At 45.2% G+C, this 16,446-nt stretch overlaps 1 protein-coding gene across 1 annotated transcript in view; it reads right to left on the bottom strand.

The window, feature by feature from the left end:
* Window positions 1–16,446, bottom strand: part of PHF24 (PHD finger protein 24) — a 64,353-nt gene that overhangs the window by 20,930 nt on the left and 26,977 nt on the right. The window contains exon 2 of the mRNA XM_089513673.1: window positions 2,008–2,404. Within this exon, the coding sequence (XP_089369799.1) occupies window positions 2,008–2,400 (393 nt within the window). The 5' untranslated portion in view covers window positions 2,401–2,404. The remainder of the gene's footprint in view (window positions 1–2,007; window positions 2,405–16,446) is intronic.

The following is a 16,446-nucleotide window of genomic DNA, read 5'->3' as shown; positions in this document are numbered from 1 at the left end:
ATTCCGTTCCCTTGTCTTCCGTTCCTAATCCATTCCAGAGGGGGCAATTTTTGAGAACTGTTCAGAACAATTCTCAAAAATTTCCCCCTCTGGAATGGAATGGGAACGGAAGACAAGGGAATGGAACGAGCGAGGGACTTTCTCGTGTGCGGTAAAATGAGTCCCCCACTCATTCCATTCCCTACTCTTCCATTCTGAGGCCGTCACTGGAGCCCTGTGCGGTAAAGTTTACTGCCTGGACCATGCCAACAATTACCATGTCAGGATACACAGGGAAGCCATTGAAATCCACAAACACCGGGACAATTTCAACAGGAAAGAGGAAACCCTTAAAATAAACAAGCTTCGGCTACCAGTCCTGAAAAATAGCAAGATCAAGACTCAACAAATGCAAATGAGAACTCTCCCAGCAGACAATGAGCACTATCAAGCAGACATGAATCCTCTTGTGCAGACCCTCCACCCTGAGGCCTGCCATTAGCAACAAACAATACACATGCAAATCACTCCTGCCTTTCCAGGTCACACAATATATATGCCCAACTCCTTTCCAGGCAAGCATTCTCTGAAGATGCCAACCACAGAGGCTGGCAAAATGTCAGGAAGAAACTCTTCTAGAACATGGCCACAGAGCCCAAAAAACCCACAAAAAACTATGTCTCGCAGATGTTGACCACAGAGTTGTACTAGAGGACCCAGAGATTCCTAGAGAAATGTTCTCTAAGGTAAAATAAATGGCTGGTTTTTATTTATGGTTTTTCCACTTTCACAGGGGTCCTGCTCTCCTAAACCCAGGGAATGTGGTGGGCCCACTGTATATATGGTAGTCTAAAGCTTTTATAAATGAAAATATCTTTGTCTGCTGGTGGAAGGAGAACAGAGAGGGAGCCAGCCTAGCCTCTTCTGGGAGGGAGTTCTACAACCTGGGAACATTCACCAAGAAGGCCCTGTCTCCTGTGTCCTTGCATGGCTGTGATAGTAGTGGGATTGAGAAAAGGGCCTCTCCCAAGGGTTCCCCAAATAACTTTGATTAGCTCATTTTACAGTTTAGATTGAAACCCAGAGTGGATTGAATGGATCTGTTCTAACTTGTTCTATGCCATGACATGATATGCCATTCCATTCCCTTAAATCATTCTATACCTACTTTAATTTTACCCAGCTTCTCTGTGGTAGCTGGGACTACAAGGTTATCTTACAAAATAAAAGAATCACAGATACAAATGTGTATAGCTAAAAACAACACTTGATTTATAATGGTATTAATCTGAACAAATCTCCAAATCTCTCTGGAATAAAAAGTTCTTCATCTGCCAGCAACTAGGGAGCCGACTTGGCTTCCCAAAGAAGGGGGTCCTAAAGCCTGGGAGCTACCACCAAGAAGGCCCTCTTCCATGCACCCAATAAATACACCTGTGAGAGTCATGGGATCGAAAGAAGTCCTGAAGAGCTTGGTCAAGATGATTTTGGGATGATATAATTTTTTTAGATAGCCTAGACCTGAGCCATATAGCAAACCCTCCAACATTTCACAGATGAAAACTGGGACATGGGTGGCCAAATAACATCAGAGTGTGGTCCAGATGGCAAAGGTTATAAACGAGGAAGAACAGACAAGCTAAGGGAAGCTGGAGCAGTTTGCCTGAGCTTGCTGGGAAGAGCAAGAATGCACTCTCTCCTTTCCTCCCCTCTCCTTCCTGATGAGTTAATTGAGGGCAAGCCCCTTTTGCACTTTGAACTCTGTTTGCTGCAACGTAAGTAAGCTAAGGAGAAAGGGGGAAAGTAGGACATTTTAAATGCAGCTACAAAAGTGGGATGGCAGAACTTTCCTTTCTAAATCAGGAACATTGGAGGACATACATATGGGGTTTTGCAGGTCATAACCAGCTCTTATGTGCTTCCTGTGGCCAGCCCCAGTTCACCCTCTGGCTGCATCCTTGGACCAGTTTCTGAACATACTTCAAAGGCAGTGCCAGGTAGAGCGTAAATCCAACTGGTAATGCCCACCTGCTCTCTTTCTTCCAGGCTGATCTCGATGGGCTCATCATCCTGCTGCCCCCGTTTGGGGCGGACAAAGGCTGGTGGGGTGAAGCAGCTGTTCCGGTCAAACTCCTCGGGCTCTACACCTTTGCCATCTCTCAGCCTCTCCCAGGCTGCTTTCCGGACCCTACTGTCCTCCTGCTGCAAGGACCCTGCCGAGGACCCTGCTTCCACCACCACTACCTCCTCCTCTTTGAGCTCTTGCACAGTGTTGTCCACAGTCCCTCGGCGGCTGATGGTCCCCTCAGACTTGCGCTTGGCTGTCGGTCTCTCCCGTAGGCCATCCTTGAAGGCTGACACTGCCAGGCTGACCTTCTGCACCTGCTCCACCGTCTGCCGCTTGGACATCAAGACCCCCATGGCTCTGTGGAAGGAGAGAGAGAGAGAGAGAGGGAGAGAGAGAGAGAGGGAAAAGGAGAGAGATGAGAAGGATGGAGGACAGGAAGGAGGACAGATCCATTAGTCCTCGAGGCATTGTTGTTTTTTCTTATTGGGTGCCTTTCAACTCGTTTCCAACTTATGGCAACCTATTGCAGGGATTTCATGGCAAGGTTGTTCAGCACAGTTTGCTTTTGCCACCCTCTGAGACTGAGAGAATTTGACTTGCCCAAGGTCACCTAGAGGGTTTCCAAGGCCAAGCAGGGACTTGAACTCTGGTCCCGAGAGTCCTAGTTCAACACTGAAATCGGTACACCATGCTGGCTTACCAGGCATTTGTTGTTGATGTGTGCCTTCATATCATTTCAAATTTATGGCAACCCTACGGTGATCCTATCATGGGGTTTTCATGGCAAATTTCTTCAGAGGGTGTTTGCCTTTGCCATCCTCTGAGGTTGAGAGAGTGTGACTTAGCCAGTGGGTTTCCATGGCCAAGAGGGGATTCAAACTCTGGTCTCCACAGTCCTAGTTCAACGCTGGAACTAGTATACCTTGCTGGCTCATCAGACATACCATGAGGCACTTCTCAGAATCTGTCCCATGCTCATTTTGGGAAATGAGGTGGCACAACCTTCAAGTCCTGCCCACACCTGGGAATGGACTCAACTGGGGAAGCATTTATTTCCCTATCCAATTTATATCTTCCCTGTCTCCTGATACAGAACCAAAGGTGGCATACAACAAATGGAAACCAAGCAACACAGACCTATGTCTTGCATCTTTGTGATGGTAAAACAGCCCGTTAGACATTTGATGGACAGAAAATTGGGGCCACATGTAGCCATACAACATCAGAGTATGGTCAAGATGGCCAAAGGTACTCATGAACAGACAAGCTAGGAGAGGCTGCAGCAATTTGCTTTTGCCTGAGAAGAGAAGACTCTGCCCCTTCCTCTTCTCTCCCTCTCACTGAGTTAGTGGAGTGCAAACAACTTTCCCACCTTGGCATTACCTTTCCATGGTGGTGGGATTGTGTGCTCCTGTGAGGCCGGGGGATATGCTGAGGAGGGTCTGCCAAGTCAGAGAGGCTTTTGCTGGGGAGCCTGATGAAATGTGCCAAACAGCTCCTGGGTAGCAGCAGTAGCAGAGGGTGAGACCGACAGAGACAACAGCAGTGGCACTACAGCTAACACTTGTTAGTAGTGCACAAACGGAGGCACTGGGAAACCAGTTCTGAATGTCTTTTACCATGAAAACACTATGATAAGACAATCCAAAATGCAACAAGAGATGGTGCCACTCCAGATAGATGGCACTCAACCAGCTACTGGGGAAGACCAGAGGACAAGTATGATTGGCGCCGTGGCCAGTGGTGTAGGTGGACCTTGTGATGGGACTTCAGCTGTTGACTTGCTCAGGGGTGAAAGGAAAGTCCAAAGCTACACGACACATATTATAGGAACATGGGAAGTAAGAAGCCTGAATCAGTTGAAGGCAGACAAAGTAAAACAAGGGGCACAGCCATTTGAAGAAGTAAGTCTACAAAAGCTTATGTTACAACTTCTTTTGCATAGTTAATCTCACAGGTACTATAAGATTCCTTTGTATACTGATAGTAAAACAAAAAATGGATAAACATTGCAATACTTGGGATGAGCAAGCTAAAGTGGACAGGAATGGGACACTTTCAATCAGATAATTACAGAGTGTTTTACTCAGGAATTGAAAATCTAAGAAATGGAGTGACATTCATAGTGAGTGGGACTAGGCGATGCTTGCCATGCCTTCCAATTCATCTCCTTTAATATTTAACCTAAAATCTCTCCTGCTGAAAGAGAAGCCACCAGCTGCCTCTGGAAGAAAGGTCCCTGCTGTCTATAATCTCTATGTCCAAATGTTCTGGTTTCCTGCTTTCATCTTTATAGGAGAGCTTGCTGTCTATCCCTCCTGAGAAGAAGGCTTTACTGACGCTTGAAGTCGCACGTAGCCTATTTTAAGCCAGAATCACTATTCTGAGCTGCAGAACTGGGGATGTTTGCCAGGGTAACTTCTCAGCCTGTTCTCTATTCTGAGTCCCAGTTCTGGCTGTGCAGACCTTTGCCAACCTCTCCTCCTGCTCTGAGATCTTACTAAGATTTCTCACCTAAGCCCTCTTTGCAAGAGTTCTTGGACTTGCCACACTCCCTAACTCTTCTCAGGAAGGATTTAGCAAGATGGCAGGAGAATGTCACCTTTGCAGCCCTAACTTGTGTTCATGAGGGACCTTCCCTGCTCATCATAGCTCACTCCCACACTGTTCTTATTTTTCTGTGTTACGCATGTATGTATTTAGAGAAGTTTCTGTTTGCCTTTCAGATAACTGAATTTCACTTGTACACTGTCCTGAGATCTTCTGATAGAGGCAAGATATAAATGTCATCATCATCATCAAAAATAGCAAGAGGTGTTTAACAGTGGAATGGATTGCCTTGGAAAGTGGCGGATTTTCCTTCTCTAGATGGTTTTAAAGCAGAGGTTGGATGGCCACTGAGAGGGATAAATAACAACAACAACAACAACATTTTTTTGTTTAGCTTTCCTGCCTCTCCCTGCAGATGTTTTAGCTGTGGATTTCCTCCATTGGGGAGTTGGACTAAATGGTTTAGATAGAATCTCTTTTCCTGTAGTTTGTATCCATGGCTCTATGTCCTGGTCTCCGGAGCATCAGAAAACAAACCTCCTCTATCTTCAGTATGCCATCCTTTCAAATATTTAAATATGGCTAACATGCCACCCCTTAACCTTTTTCCCCCCCAAGCTAGATAAACCGATGTTTAGCCTCCTTCTTCGGCTGCTTTGCTGAGCAGGCCTAGCAGCCTTCACTCCCATGTGAGAACTCTCTCAGCCTTTGCTCTTGCAAAGTGTATGTTTGAATTGATTCCCTCCCATTCTGAGTCAAAATCTATTTGACTCACCCAGAGTTTCTTATGATTTTCTCTACCATAATAGTTGTTATCCTCCAATACCATAATTGGTATTCGAAACCATTCCCCTAGGGAGAAATCATTTTGTTATGAGCATAGTTTACTGGAATCAATTTACTCAGATGTGCTACTGCCAACCAAGAGTCAAAGATCCCTTGCAGAAGTCTTGTTTTCAGAACATGTGTGAGTTCATACTTACACCAGGAGAGCACACCTAGTAATTAAAATTATCTTGTGTTTTGGGCCTTTCCCAGCAAAACCCTGCCTGAAATGACCAGTGTAGTGGTGTAACTGATTAAATGGATTTTTGCTCCATTTTGTTTCCTAATTTGTTATCTCTACTTTACCCATAATTTTTTCTGGATCTATATAATCTATGGCTAAATTCAAAGACATAGCCATGTTAGTCTGAAATATCAGTATGCAAAGGGGTCTTCTAACATGTTTGAAACCAACTGTGCAAAAGAAGTTGTAGTATGAGAAAGGAACTGAACCCTTCCCACAAGGCATCTGACTCCATCTTGGCCTGTGAGGGGGAGAGAGGGTGGGCCAATGCCATCAGGCCTATCCTTAAGATACAGAGCCCTCCATCTGCCCATCTGCCTTGGTCCAGGCCTCAGAGGGAGAGAAGAATGCTGGACCTGATCCCCTTCCCCTCAACCATTCCCTTCTCCTTTTGTGTCGTGTCTTCTTAGATTGTAAGCGTGAAGGCAGGGAACCGTCTAATTAAATGATTTTATGTACAGTGCTGTGTAAATTTACAGCGCTATATAAATAAAGCATAATAATAATAATAATAATAATAATAATAATAATAATAATAGCATAAGCTTTTGTAGACTGGGGCGGGGGGGGGGAATAGACTGGCATTAAGTGCCGGGTTGGGAGAGACATCTGAGTGTGAGGTTTAGATGCTGCACACTCTGATGCCACCCCCACGCCAACAGGAAGCTGCATGGCTCACCGCATGTGTGGAGGCTTCACAGTGTTTTGGTGTTTCCACATGCCGCACTGTCAAAATGTCAAAAAGCTGCAGTGGCAGCAGCAGGAAGGGCACTCTTTTGCAAAATGCCACTTCTTTTTGGACTGGAAAAACATCACATCAGCGCTGCGGCATGCAGTTGCAGTTGCCGCGGCCCTGATCTGGCGCTCAAAGAGGCAGTTTCAGCCCTAGGTCTACTTCTTCAGATATGTGGAGTTCATGCATGCAGGAGTTCGCTCCATATATCTGAGAAATAGACCAAGTCTACAAAAGCTTATGCTACAATTTCTTTTATACAGCTAGTCTCAAAGGTGCTACAATATCCCTTTACATCTATGGCAAAAGTGTCCCTGAAGCTTGATCAGGCTGTCCAAAGGAGTGTCATAGAATCATAGAGTTGGAAGAGACCGCAAGGGCCATCCAGTCCAACCCCATTCTGCCATGCAGGAAATCTCAGTTAAAGCATCCCCGACAGATGGCCATCCAGCCTCTGTCTAAAGACCTCTAAGGAAGGAGACTCCACCACTTTCTGAGGGAGTGTTCCACCGTCAAACAGCCCTTACTGTCAGGACGTTCCTCCTAATGTTGAGATGGAATCTCTTTTCCTGGAGCTTGCATCCATTGCTCTGGGTCCTGTTCTCTGGAGCAGCAGAAAACAAGTCCGCTTCCTCCTCAATATGACATCCCTTCAAGTATTTAAACAGGGCTATCATATCACCCCTTAACCATTTGCTACGCTCTGAAGTACTCTCCACAGATATACTATAAACCTTCAGCCAGGGCATCTCTAAAATGACGATATTAAGTCTAACAATGACACTTCTGGAGATTTGATGTAATATTAGCATCTTCTACTCCCTAGAAGGCTGATATTTTTCTACTCCCTGGATGGTTTGTTTAAATATCCTCTTTAAAGATTTATTGCCCTGTAACTTATCTGTATTTGAATCCTCCATACTTTCTAGACAGTGCAGCACTTAATAAGGTTTCCTGAAATCCAGGAGTCTAAGCCTTTTGAAGCAGAAAGAGGAGGCCTGTTTCATTTCTGATAGGCTCAGAGGATTAAGCATCAAGTTGAACTGCTGAAAAAAATGTGCGCCGCTGTCAACCTGCCCTTTGACCAGCCATAAATGTCTCTTCCAGGAGCTTCCTCCAATCTTAATTTTAGCTCGTTGGCTTCCAGGCATTTCAGATATCCAAAAATGCAAATTGCACATCTGACCTCTTTTTAACAAAAAGGGAGCACATTTCCAGAAGCTAACAGTGGCAACCAAGAGTGTGTTGGTGTTAAGGGTTGCCAGATATCAAGGCCTGGCTCTGATTCTCAAGTTTTCATGGGTCATCTCCAGGTAGGAGATGAGGGTGCAAATTCTCTACTTTTTGTGGACTCAGTTCTAGGAAAGAGGGAAAGGGTTGGGTGCAGACTTCCAACTCACCTAGTAGAGCCTATTACAATTGCCAAGGCTTTATTGACTGGTTGCCAGGGCTCTGCATTCACCTTTTGGCTAGGAGCAAGTAGGCCTGCATCTGCACTGCAGAAATAATGCAGTTTGGTGGCACCTTAACTGCCATACCTCTATCCTATGGAATCCTGGGATTTGCAATTAGCTGTGGCACCAGAGCTCTCTGACAGAGAAGGCTAAATATATCACAAAATTACAAACCCCAGAATTCCATACTAATGAACCATGGGAGTTAAAGTAATGTCAAACTGCATTATTTCTGCAGTACAGATGGAGTCATGGTTAGATTATCCTGCCTGCCCTAAACAGGTGAGAAGGAATAATCCCATCATTTCATCTTGATCTGGGAACTGTCTCTTTGGTAAGACTTCATTGCCAAACTGGTATATATGCTTGAATGACAAGCTGGGAAAAACGGTGGTCAGTAGTTAATGCACAATGCTTCATGACATTGTTGGGACAGTTGTCCCCTAAGTCTCAGGTTTTGCCCAGGAAACCTCAGGACTTGAGATAACTCTGAACTTGCCAACCTAGCTGGTGTTGTTATCATCCTCATCATCACCAAAACCAGATTAAGGTGGTTGGGGGCCCTAGGATGACCCCCAAGATAGGTGTCCTTATATGCAGACATATGAGTTAGTCAAGGAGTTATGACACAGATGTTAAACAGTACAATTTGTTGCTGCTGGTGGTGTGTGCCTTCAGCAATAACCCCATCTTCATATGTGAACCCATTTTCAGTCCTGGAGCTTTTGATTTTTTACACACTTATTCACGTAACTCCCAAAATATGGATGGATGGTAACAGAAACTCCGGATGATTTGGGGAAAAGGTGATGAAGAGGGATCTGGCTATAATTTTTTCATTCAATGCTGCCTGCTCCCCCATCCTCAGACAGAAAGCGCCTGGAGCAAATACAACACCCTCCTCTCCCACCCAGAGGACAGGATCAGAATTCAAAATGACCTTAACAGATTAGAGATGAGCCAGACCTAATAAAATGAATTTCAACTGGGAGAAACTGAAGGTACTACACTTAGGTACAAAACACAAAAGACACAAATATAGGATGGGGGACACGTGGCTTGACAACAGTACATGCAAAAAGGATTGGGGAGTTTTTATAGGTTGAACATGAGCCAAGAGTGTGATGCAGCAGCTAAAAAAGCCAATGCAATTCTGGGTTGCATCAACAGAAGTATAGTGTCTAAATCAAGGGAAGTCATAGTACTACTCTATTCTGCTTTGGTCTGGCTTCCTTTGGCATACTGTGCCCAGTTCTGGGCACCATAATTCAAGAGAGATGTTGATAAACTGGAGTGTGTCCAGTGGAGGACGATGAAAATGGTGAAAGCGCTGGAAACCATAAAGCGCTATGAGAAGCTGCTTAGGGAGCTGGATGTATGTTTAACTTGGAGAAGAGAAGGTTAAGAGGTGACATGATCGCCAGTGGCGTAGCCAGGGGGGGCGGGGGTCTGTGGGGTCTGGACCCACCCTTCCGTTAATTTATGTTAGAAATAATATCAACCAAACTTAATCTAATCACAAAATATATGTGGTGGCACTTAGTCTGGACCCCCCTCCCTTCCCAAAATCCTGGATATGTCCCTGTGATAGCCCTGTTTAAGTATGGGAAGGGTTATCATACTGAGGATGGAGCAAGCTTGTTTACTGTTGCTCCAGAGAGTAGAACATGGAGCAATGGATGCAAGTTACAGGAAAAGAGGTTCCACCTCAACATTAGGAGGAGCATCCTGACAGCTGTTTGACAGTGGAAGACTCTGCTGCCTTGGAGTGTGTGGAGTCCTTTCTTTGGAGGTTTATTAAACAGAGGCTCTATGGCCATCTGTCCCAGGGAGGGCTTGGATGGTGTTGAAAGGCAGAATGGGGCTGGATGGGGTCCCTTCCACCTCTAGGAGTCTATGACTCTATTCTGCAGTTGGGCCTCTTTCTCCATCTCCTCCATGCCAGTCTTGTCAACATCCCACGTTTCCCCAAGAATTGGGTCTCTGGCAGCTTATAATAATTAAAACATAAAAACACAAAGCACACAAATGCACCAAAAAGATACAAAAACATATTGATGAAAAGCCGGGAGCTTAGAACTGTTTTTAAAGCAGAATTCAAAGACACTGGCATGTTAGTCGGGATCTGTATGCAAAGGGATCTTGTAGCATCTTTGAGACTGATGGAGAGAAAGAAGTTGGCAGTGGGTTCAATGTTGGGAGGCAGGTTGTTTAATTCTGCCTCCTTGCAAGTCTGGGCAAGGAGAAAGCAAATGACTTCTCCCATCCATTACCCTTCCAACATCCTTAGATATGAAGATCCTTTCAAGCACAGCGTATACTTAGAAACATCCTCCATGTATTTAGTGGTGCTTACTCCTAAATAATTATGTCTAGGATTTATTATTCCTGGGAAGGCTCAGCATCAATCGCTATCTTCATATTTTGGAGTGCTGGATCAGTTAGTACACTTCTGATGGATCATGCCTAGGATTCTATAATTCTATAGAGGGGTCCAATTTTGGCAGATTATTATAGGGAAGCCATTGTTTGGGTCAGGGCTCAAACCCTCTGGTCCCTCATTCTAGGGTCCACATTAAAAAGTACTTAACCTACTTTGGGTGCATCTACAGTGTAGAAATAATGCAGTTTGACACTACTTTAAGTGCTATAGCTCCATCCTATGGAATCCTGGGATTTGTAGTCTTACAAAGTCTTTAACCTTCTCCATCAAAGAATGCTGGTGCCTCACCAAACTACAAATCCCAGGATTTCAAAGGATGGAGCCACAGCAGTTAAAGGGGTATCAAACTGATTATTTCTGTAGTGCAGATACACCCCTAAAGAATTATTATTATTATTATTATTATTATTATTATTATTATTGATGCCCCCTTGTCGTGGGGGAGAGGCTTGCGCACCCTAATGATGTTGTGAGCTATGCTGGCGGTGGTATAATAGCCACCGGCAGGGCCTCCCATGCCAGACAGGTCACAACCGAAGGGTCTGACCAAGAGCGCCAAAGGGCAGGATGGGCTCTCTAGCCTTATGGCAACCATCCTAGGAGAAGAAAAACTCTAATCCCAAACCCGGGCAGATGGTACTCGTCTAACCCTGTAAGGTCAACCATCTCAGAGAAGGAAACTCTAATCAAACCTACGACCCGAGGACCTCGCTGCCACTGTCCATGCTTGTCAAGGCCTCAGCAGACAAACCTCTGGTTTAAAGGGTGAGGCCAGTTCTGTGCACGCTGTGCTCCACCAGAAAAATCCATTGCACAGGCTTGAAGGACATATCCAATCTCCGAAAAAGCCCTGTAGCGATAGGCGAGGGATGAAACGGCAGGTGTAAAGATGCACTGGAAGCCGCAGACCCAACCCTGCATGCAGGCGGTTCAGGACTTTGGTCGCTCGAGACTGACCGGGGATGATAGTCTTGTTCGGCAGCATCCTGAATGACCAAGCAGCCTTTTTTAAGGAGAGCACTGCTTGCTCCATATGGAGAGGGGCCTAGAAAAGGTGGCCTAAAGAAAGCTCATCCCCAACAACCCAGTTGGCTAGCCGCGGCCAATGGGAATCTTCTGATGCAGTCAAACAAAGACAAAGAGACAAAGGCACACACCAGCCTCCAAAGGTGCAAACAGACTAACGCTTGCATGCTGGAACATCAGAACCATGCAAGATTCTGCAGACAGTGGACGTCCTGAGCGTCGTTCTGCTCTAATAGCCCATGAATTGTCACGACTTAACATTGACATCGCTGCTCTTAGTGAAGTTCATCTCCATGAGGAAGGCAGCCTTAAAAAAAACAGTGCCGGCTACACACTCTATTGGTCTGGCAAGCCCAAAACTGAAAAACATCTTTCAGGTGTAGGCTTCATGATCAAAAACTCCATCGCCTCTAATCACAGATAAAGCTTCCATTCTGGACCAATGGGCTGAACACTTCCAAAGCCTGTTTAGTGTCAACCGAGTAGTCCAAGATTCAGCTATTCAACAGATGACACAGCAACCGATGAAGAAAGAATTGGATATAGCTCCCACTTTGGAAGAAACCGTTAAGGCCATACAGTAGATGAAAAACGGCAAGGCTGCCGGGATTGATGGAATTCCACCTGAAGCTTGGAAACATGGAGGTCATGCACTCCATGCTAAACTCCACAAACTCCTTGTGAGTTGCTGGGAAAAAGGCGAACTGCCATCAGATCTCCGAGATGCAGTCATCATCACCCTGTACAAGAAATAAGGAGCAAAATCGGATTGCTCAAACTACCGAGGTATAATACTGCTCTCCATTGCTGGAAAAATCCTCGCAAGGATACTGCTGAACAGATTAGTTCCTGCCATTGCAGAAGAACTTCTTCCCGAAAGCCAATGTGGCTTCAGAGCTAATAGGAGCACTACAGACATGGTATTTGCCCTCAGACAACTGCAAGAGAAATGTAGAGAGCAGAACAAAGGACTCTATGTAACATTTGTCGACCTCACCAAAGCCTTCATACTGTGAGTAGAAAAGGTCTGTGGCAGCAGATCCTGGAACGACTAGGATGCCCCCCCAAATTCCTCCAAATGATCATCCTGCTACATGAAGGCCAGCAAGGTCAAGTCAGATATGGCGATGCTCTCTCGGAGCCCTTTCTAATAACTAATGGTGTAAAACAAGGTTGTGTTCTTGCTCCAACTTTATTTACAATCTTCTTCAGCATGATGCTCCAAAGGGCTACGGCAGATCTCAAAGAAGAAGACAATGGCATTTACATACGCTACCGTACTGATGGTAGCCTGTTTAACTTAAGCCGCCTGAGGGCCCGCACTAAGACTCTAAACTATCTAGTCCGTGAGCTGCTTTTTGCTGACGATGCTGCCCTCGTTGCCCATACGGAAGCAGCTCAGCAGTGCCTCACATCTTGTATTGCAACAGCTGCAGAGCTCTTTGGGCTGGAAGTCAGTCTGAAGAAAACGGAAGTCCTCTACCAGCCTCACCTCAGGAAGAACACTACTATCCCCACATCACTGTAGGCACATCTGTGCTTAAGTCCGTCCAGCAGTTCACCTACTTGGGAAGCATCATCTCCTCAGATGCCAAGATTGATAAAGAGATCCATCACAGACTGGCAAAGGCATATAGCGCATTCGGAAGGCTTCACAAAAGAGTCTGGAGTAACAAACACTTGAGGCGAAGCACAAAAATCAGTGTGTATAGAGCCATTGTACTGCCTATTCTCCTCTATGGGTCTGAAACATGGGGCACCTATCGCCAACACCTACGACTCCTTGAACACTTTCATCAACGCTGTTTACGCACAATTCTAAACAGACACTGGACTGACTATGTGACGAATGTTGCTGTCCTCGGGCAAGCAGGGATCACCAGCATTGAGGCCATGCTATTGAGGACGCAGCTGCGCTGAGCAGGACACGTTTCTAGGATGAAGGACCATCGCCTCCCCAAAATAGTATTCTACGGTGAACTCGCCACGGGTCAGCGTAAGAGGGGCGCCCCAAAGAAGAGATACAAGGACTCCCTGAAACAACATCTCAGGCTCGCCCAAATCGATCACCAACAATGGTCCTCCCTGGCCTCGCATTGGGAGCATGGAGACACACTATCCATGATGCTGCAGCCTTCTTCGAAAGCTCACGCCAAACAAGCCTCGAAGAGAAATGACAACGCAGAAAGAACCGCAACCTGGAAACATCACCCAAGGAGACTTTCTGCTGTGCTTTCTGCAACCGGACCTGTTTATCCCGAATTGGCTTTTTTAGTCACCAACACGCTGCTTGTACAAAGCGCGGGATCATGAGTCCTTCCTGAATCTTCGTTCGCGAAGCAAAGACAGAGAGAGAGATGATGATGATGATGATTATTATTATTATTATGAAAAAGGATATCTGTTAACAGACAAGATAATAGGTACAATGCACTATTAAATGACTAGTCCTTGGCCGAGAGCTTTCATCTTATGGAGCTTCTGCCTGTCTGTTGGTCCGTCCTTCCTTCCTTCCTTCCTTCCTTCCTTCCTTCCTTCCTTCCTTCCTTCCTTCCATCTCTCCATCCATTTGTCCATCTATTCGTCCGCCCACCCATTCTCCCCACTTCCAAATGGCTTTGGTTTTGTAACTATTCTGCTCAGGAGGCCAGCTAAGGAATACTCACAAATTTAGTGCTTTAGGATAAAGAGGAGACAGGACTAATTAAGATCAGCCCCGAGGGGATTTTTTGCAATCACTCTGATATAATGATGCTTTAGCTGTAGCTGCACTCTGCACTGTAGAACAGATGAGGAGATTCTAGGCTGACCTAACTGAATTTAGATCCCTAAACAGATTAACAACAGTCATAACAACTCATTAGGTTTGTAGTTAACCCAGTTTTTAGTTAACCTAGTTAAAGGCCATGATCCTACACCGAGGAGACGTGGAACATAACTTCAAATACTGCTCCACACATTGCACAGGTATAGGATAGCCAAGCAGTAGTTAATGTGAAAGGGATGTTGGGATTAGTATTGATCTTAAATTGAGCATGAGCCAGTAGTGGGATACGGCAGCAAAAAAGGCAAGTGCTATTTTAGCCTGCATTAATAGAAGCACAGTTTCCAAGCTGAGGGAAATAATAGGCCCCTGTGCTGGTCATCTGGGCTACTGCATTTAATTGTGGGCACCTTATTCTTCTTCTTCTTAGTAGTATTTATTTATATAGCGCTATAAGTTTTGCGTGGTGCTTTACAGAGTTATCAAAACAACATAAAACCTGTCAAAGGCGTGCAATCTAAAATCAGAAAAAGCCACCTTGTTTTAAGAATATTGACAAGTTGGGGCAGGTTAAGAGAGTAGGTTTTGACTGAACACTAGAAGGAACTTCTTGAGAATAAGAGTCATTTGGCAACGGAAGCAATTACTTGGAAAGAGGGCCCAGGTTGTTTGAAGGACTGTGTCTGCTCCCAGGAGGTTCTAGGAACTGCCTGACCCTAAATGTATTTACATATACATAGTGAAGATTTGGTTAAAATATGATATTTTTAAAGAATCGTTTTTTAAAAAATAATTTTTAATTTATTTTTTTTTAATTTGAAATTTGAAATTTTAATTAAAAAAATTCTGGGCCTCTCCTTTCTCCTCCCACTGAGCTTCACTTCTCTCCCACAATCTCTTAAAGCATTTTAAAGAGAAGCAGATGAATGCCACAACCTGTTTCTGCAAAAAGGTATGTGTTAGTGACGCCACTGCAATTCACAACCATGCAAAATGTATATCAATGCACAAAGATTGACTATGCACAATGGCACCAGATGTGGAACTCTTCTTTTACAAACTTGAACTGAATACTGCCATTCTGCATTCAAAAGAAATGTCCCGTTGCTTCCATAGGGGAAGTTACACATGCAGATAAGACATCAATGGGATGCTAGTCAAAGGGTACAACATTTCTCTACCCCTAATTTTTACCACTCCAGAATCATTCCATTCCTTTCTGCTATTTGACTATATTACTTTAAATCTCAAAAAACTACAGTCACCCCTCCTAACTTGTGGATCTGGGATCCACAACCTTGAAAAACCGCAGAGGGGTGACCTCCACTATTTTCAATAGGGTGTGCATGCATGGGCATGCGCTCCATTCAAGCCTATGGGGCTTGAATATGCATGAGCCTCTGTTTTCACAGGGGGAGGGTGGTGTCTGGAGCAGATCCCCTGCAAAAACGGAGGGCCAACTATAGACATAGAATAATAGAATATCAGAGTTGGAAGGGACCACAGGAGCCACCCAGCCCACCGCACTGCCATGTTTAAAGACTTGCAAAGGAGGAAAGTCCACCACCCTTTGAGGCAGTCCATTCCACTGCTGAGCAGCTCCTACAGTATCAAAAACCTTCTTACTGTTAAACTAGTGTGGCGTAGTGGTTTGTGTGTTGGCTATGACTCTGGAGACCAGGGTTTGATGCTCAGGGTCAGCCATGATACCGACTCACAGAATCACAGACTCATAGAATCATCGATTTGGAAGATACCACAAGGGCCATCCAGTCCAACCCTATTCTGCCATGCAGGAACTCACAATCAAAGCATCCCCAACCGATGGCTATCCAGCCTCTGTTTAAAGACCCCCCCAAAAAAGGAGACTCCATCATTCTCCAAGGTTGGAAGGAGTGTGTCCCATTGTCGAACAGTCCTTACTGTCAGAAAGTTCATCCTAATGTTGAGCTGGAATCGCTTTTCCTAGAGCTTGCATCCACTGTTCTGTGTTCTAGTCTCTGGAGCAGCAGAAAACAAGCTTGTTCCCTCCTCATTATGACACCCCTTCAAATACTTAAACAGGGCTATCATGTCACCTCTTAACTGTCTCTTTTCTAGGCTAAACATCCCTCGCTCCCTAAGGCCCCATTCATACTGGTCTAAAAGACCTGGAAGGAACTGGGCTGATCCGGATGCCCCTCCCCCGAATCGCTCCGTTAGCAAGTGCCCACTACAAATTTGAAATCGAATGCATTTTGACCTGCAAATTAGAAATCGAATGCATTCTGTGTCTGCTGGCGAGGTGGCTGCTGCCAATCAAGCTATCGTCATGGTGACGTTTGCAGGGCATCGGGGAAAGTGTCCTCCCTTTTTAAAGA

This window comes from Sceloporus occidentalis, unplaced genomic scaffold (assembly GCF_023333645.1).
Source record: "Sceloporus occidentalis isolate IW3139 unplaced genomic scaffold, rSceOcc1.0.p SCAF_1, whole genome shotgun sequence".
Taxonomy (NCBI): domain Eukaryota; kingdom Metazoa; phylum Chordata; class Lepidosauria; order Squamata; family Phrynosomatidae; genus Sceloporus; species Sceloporus occidentalis.
The sequence above is the reverse complement of the archived record's forward strand: the minus strand, read 5'-3'. Positions and strand labels throughout refer to the sequence as shown.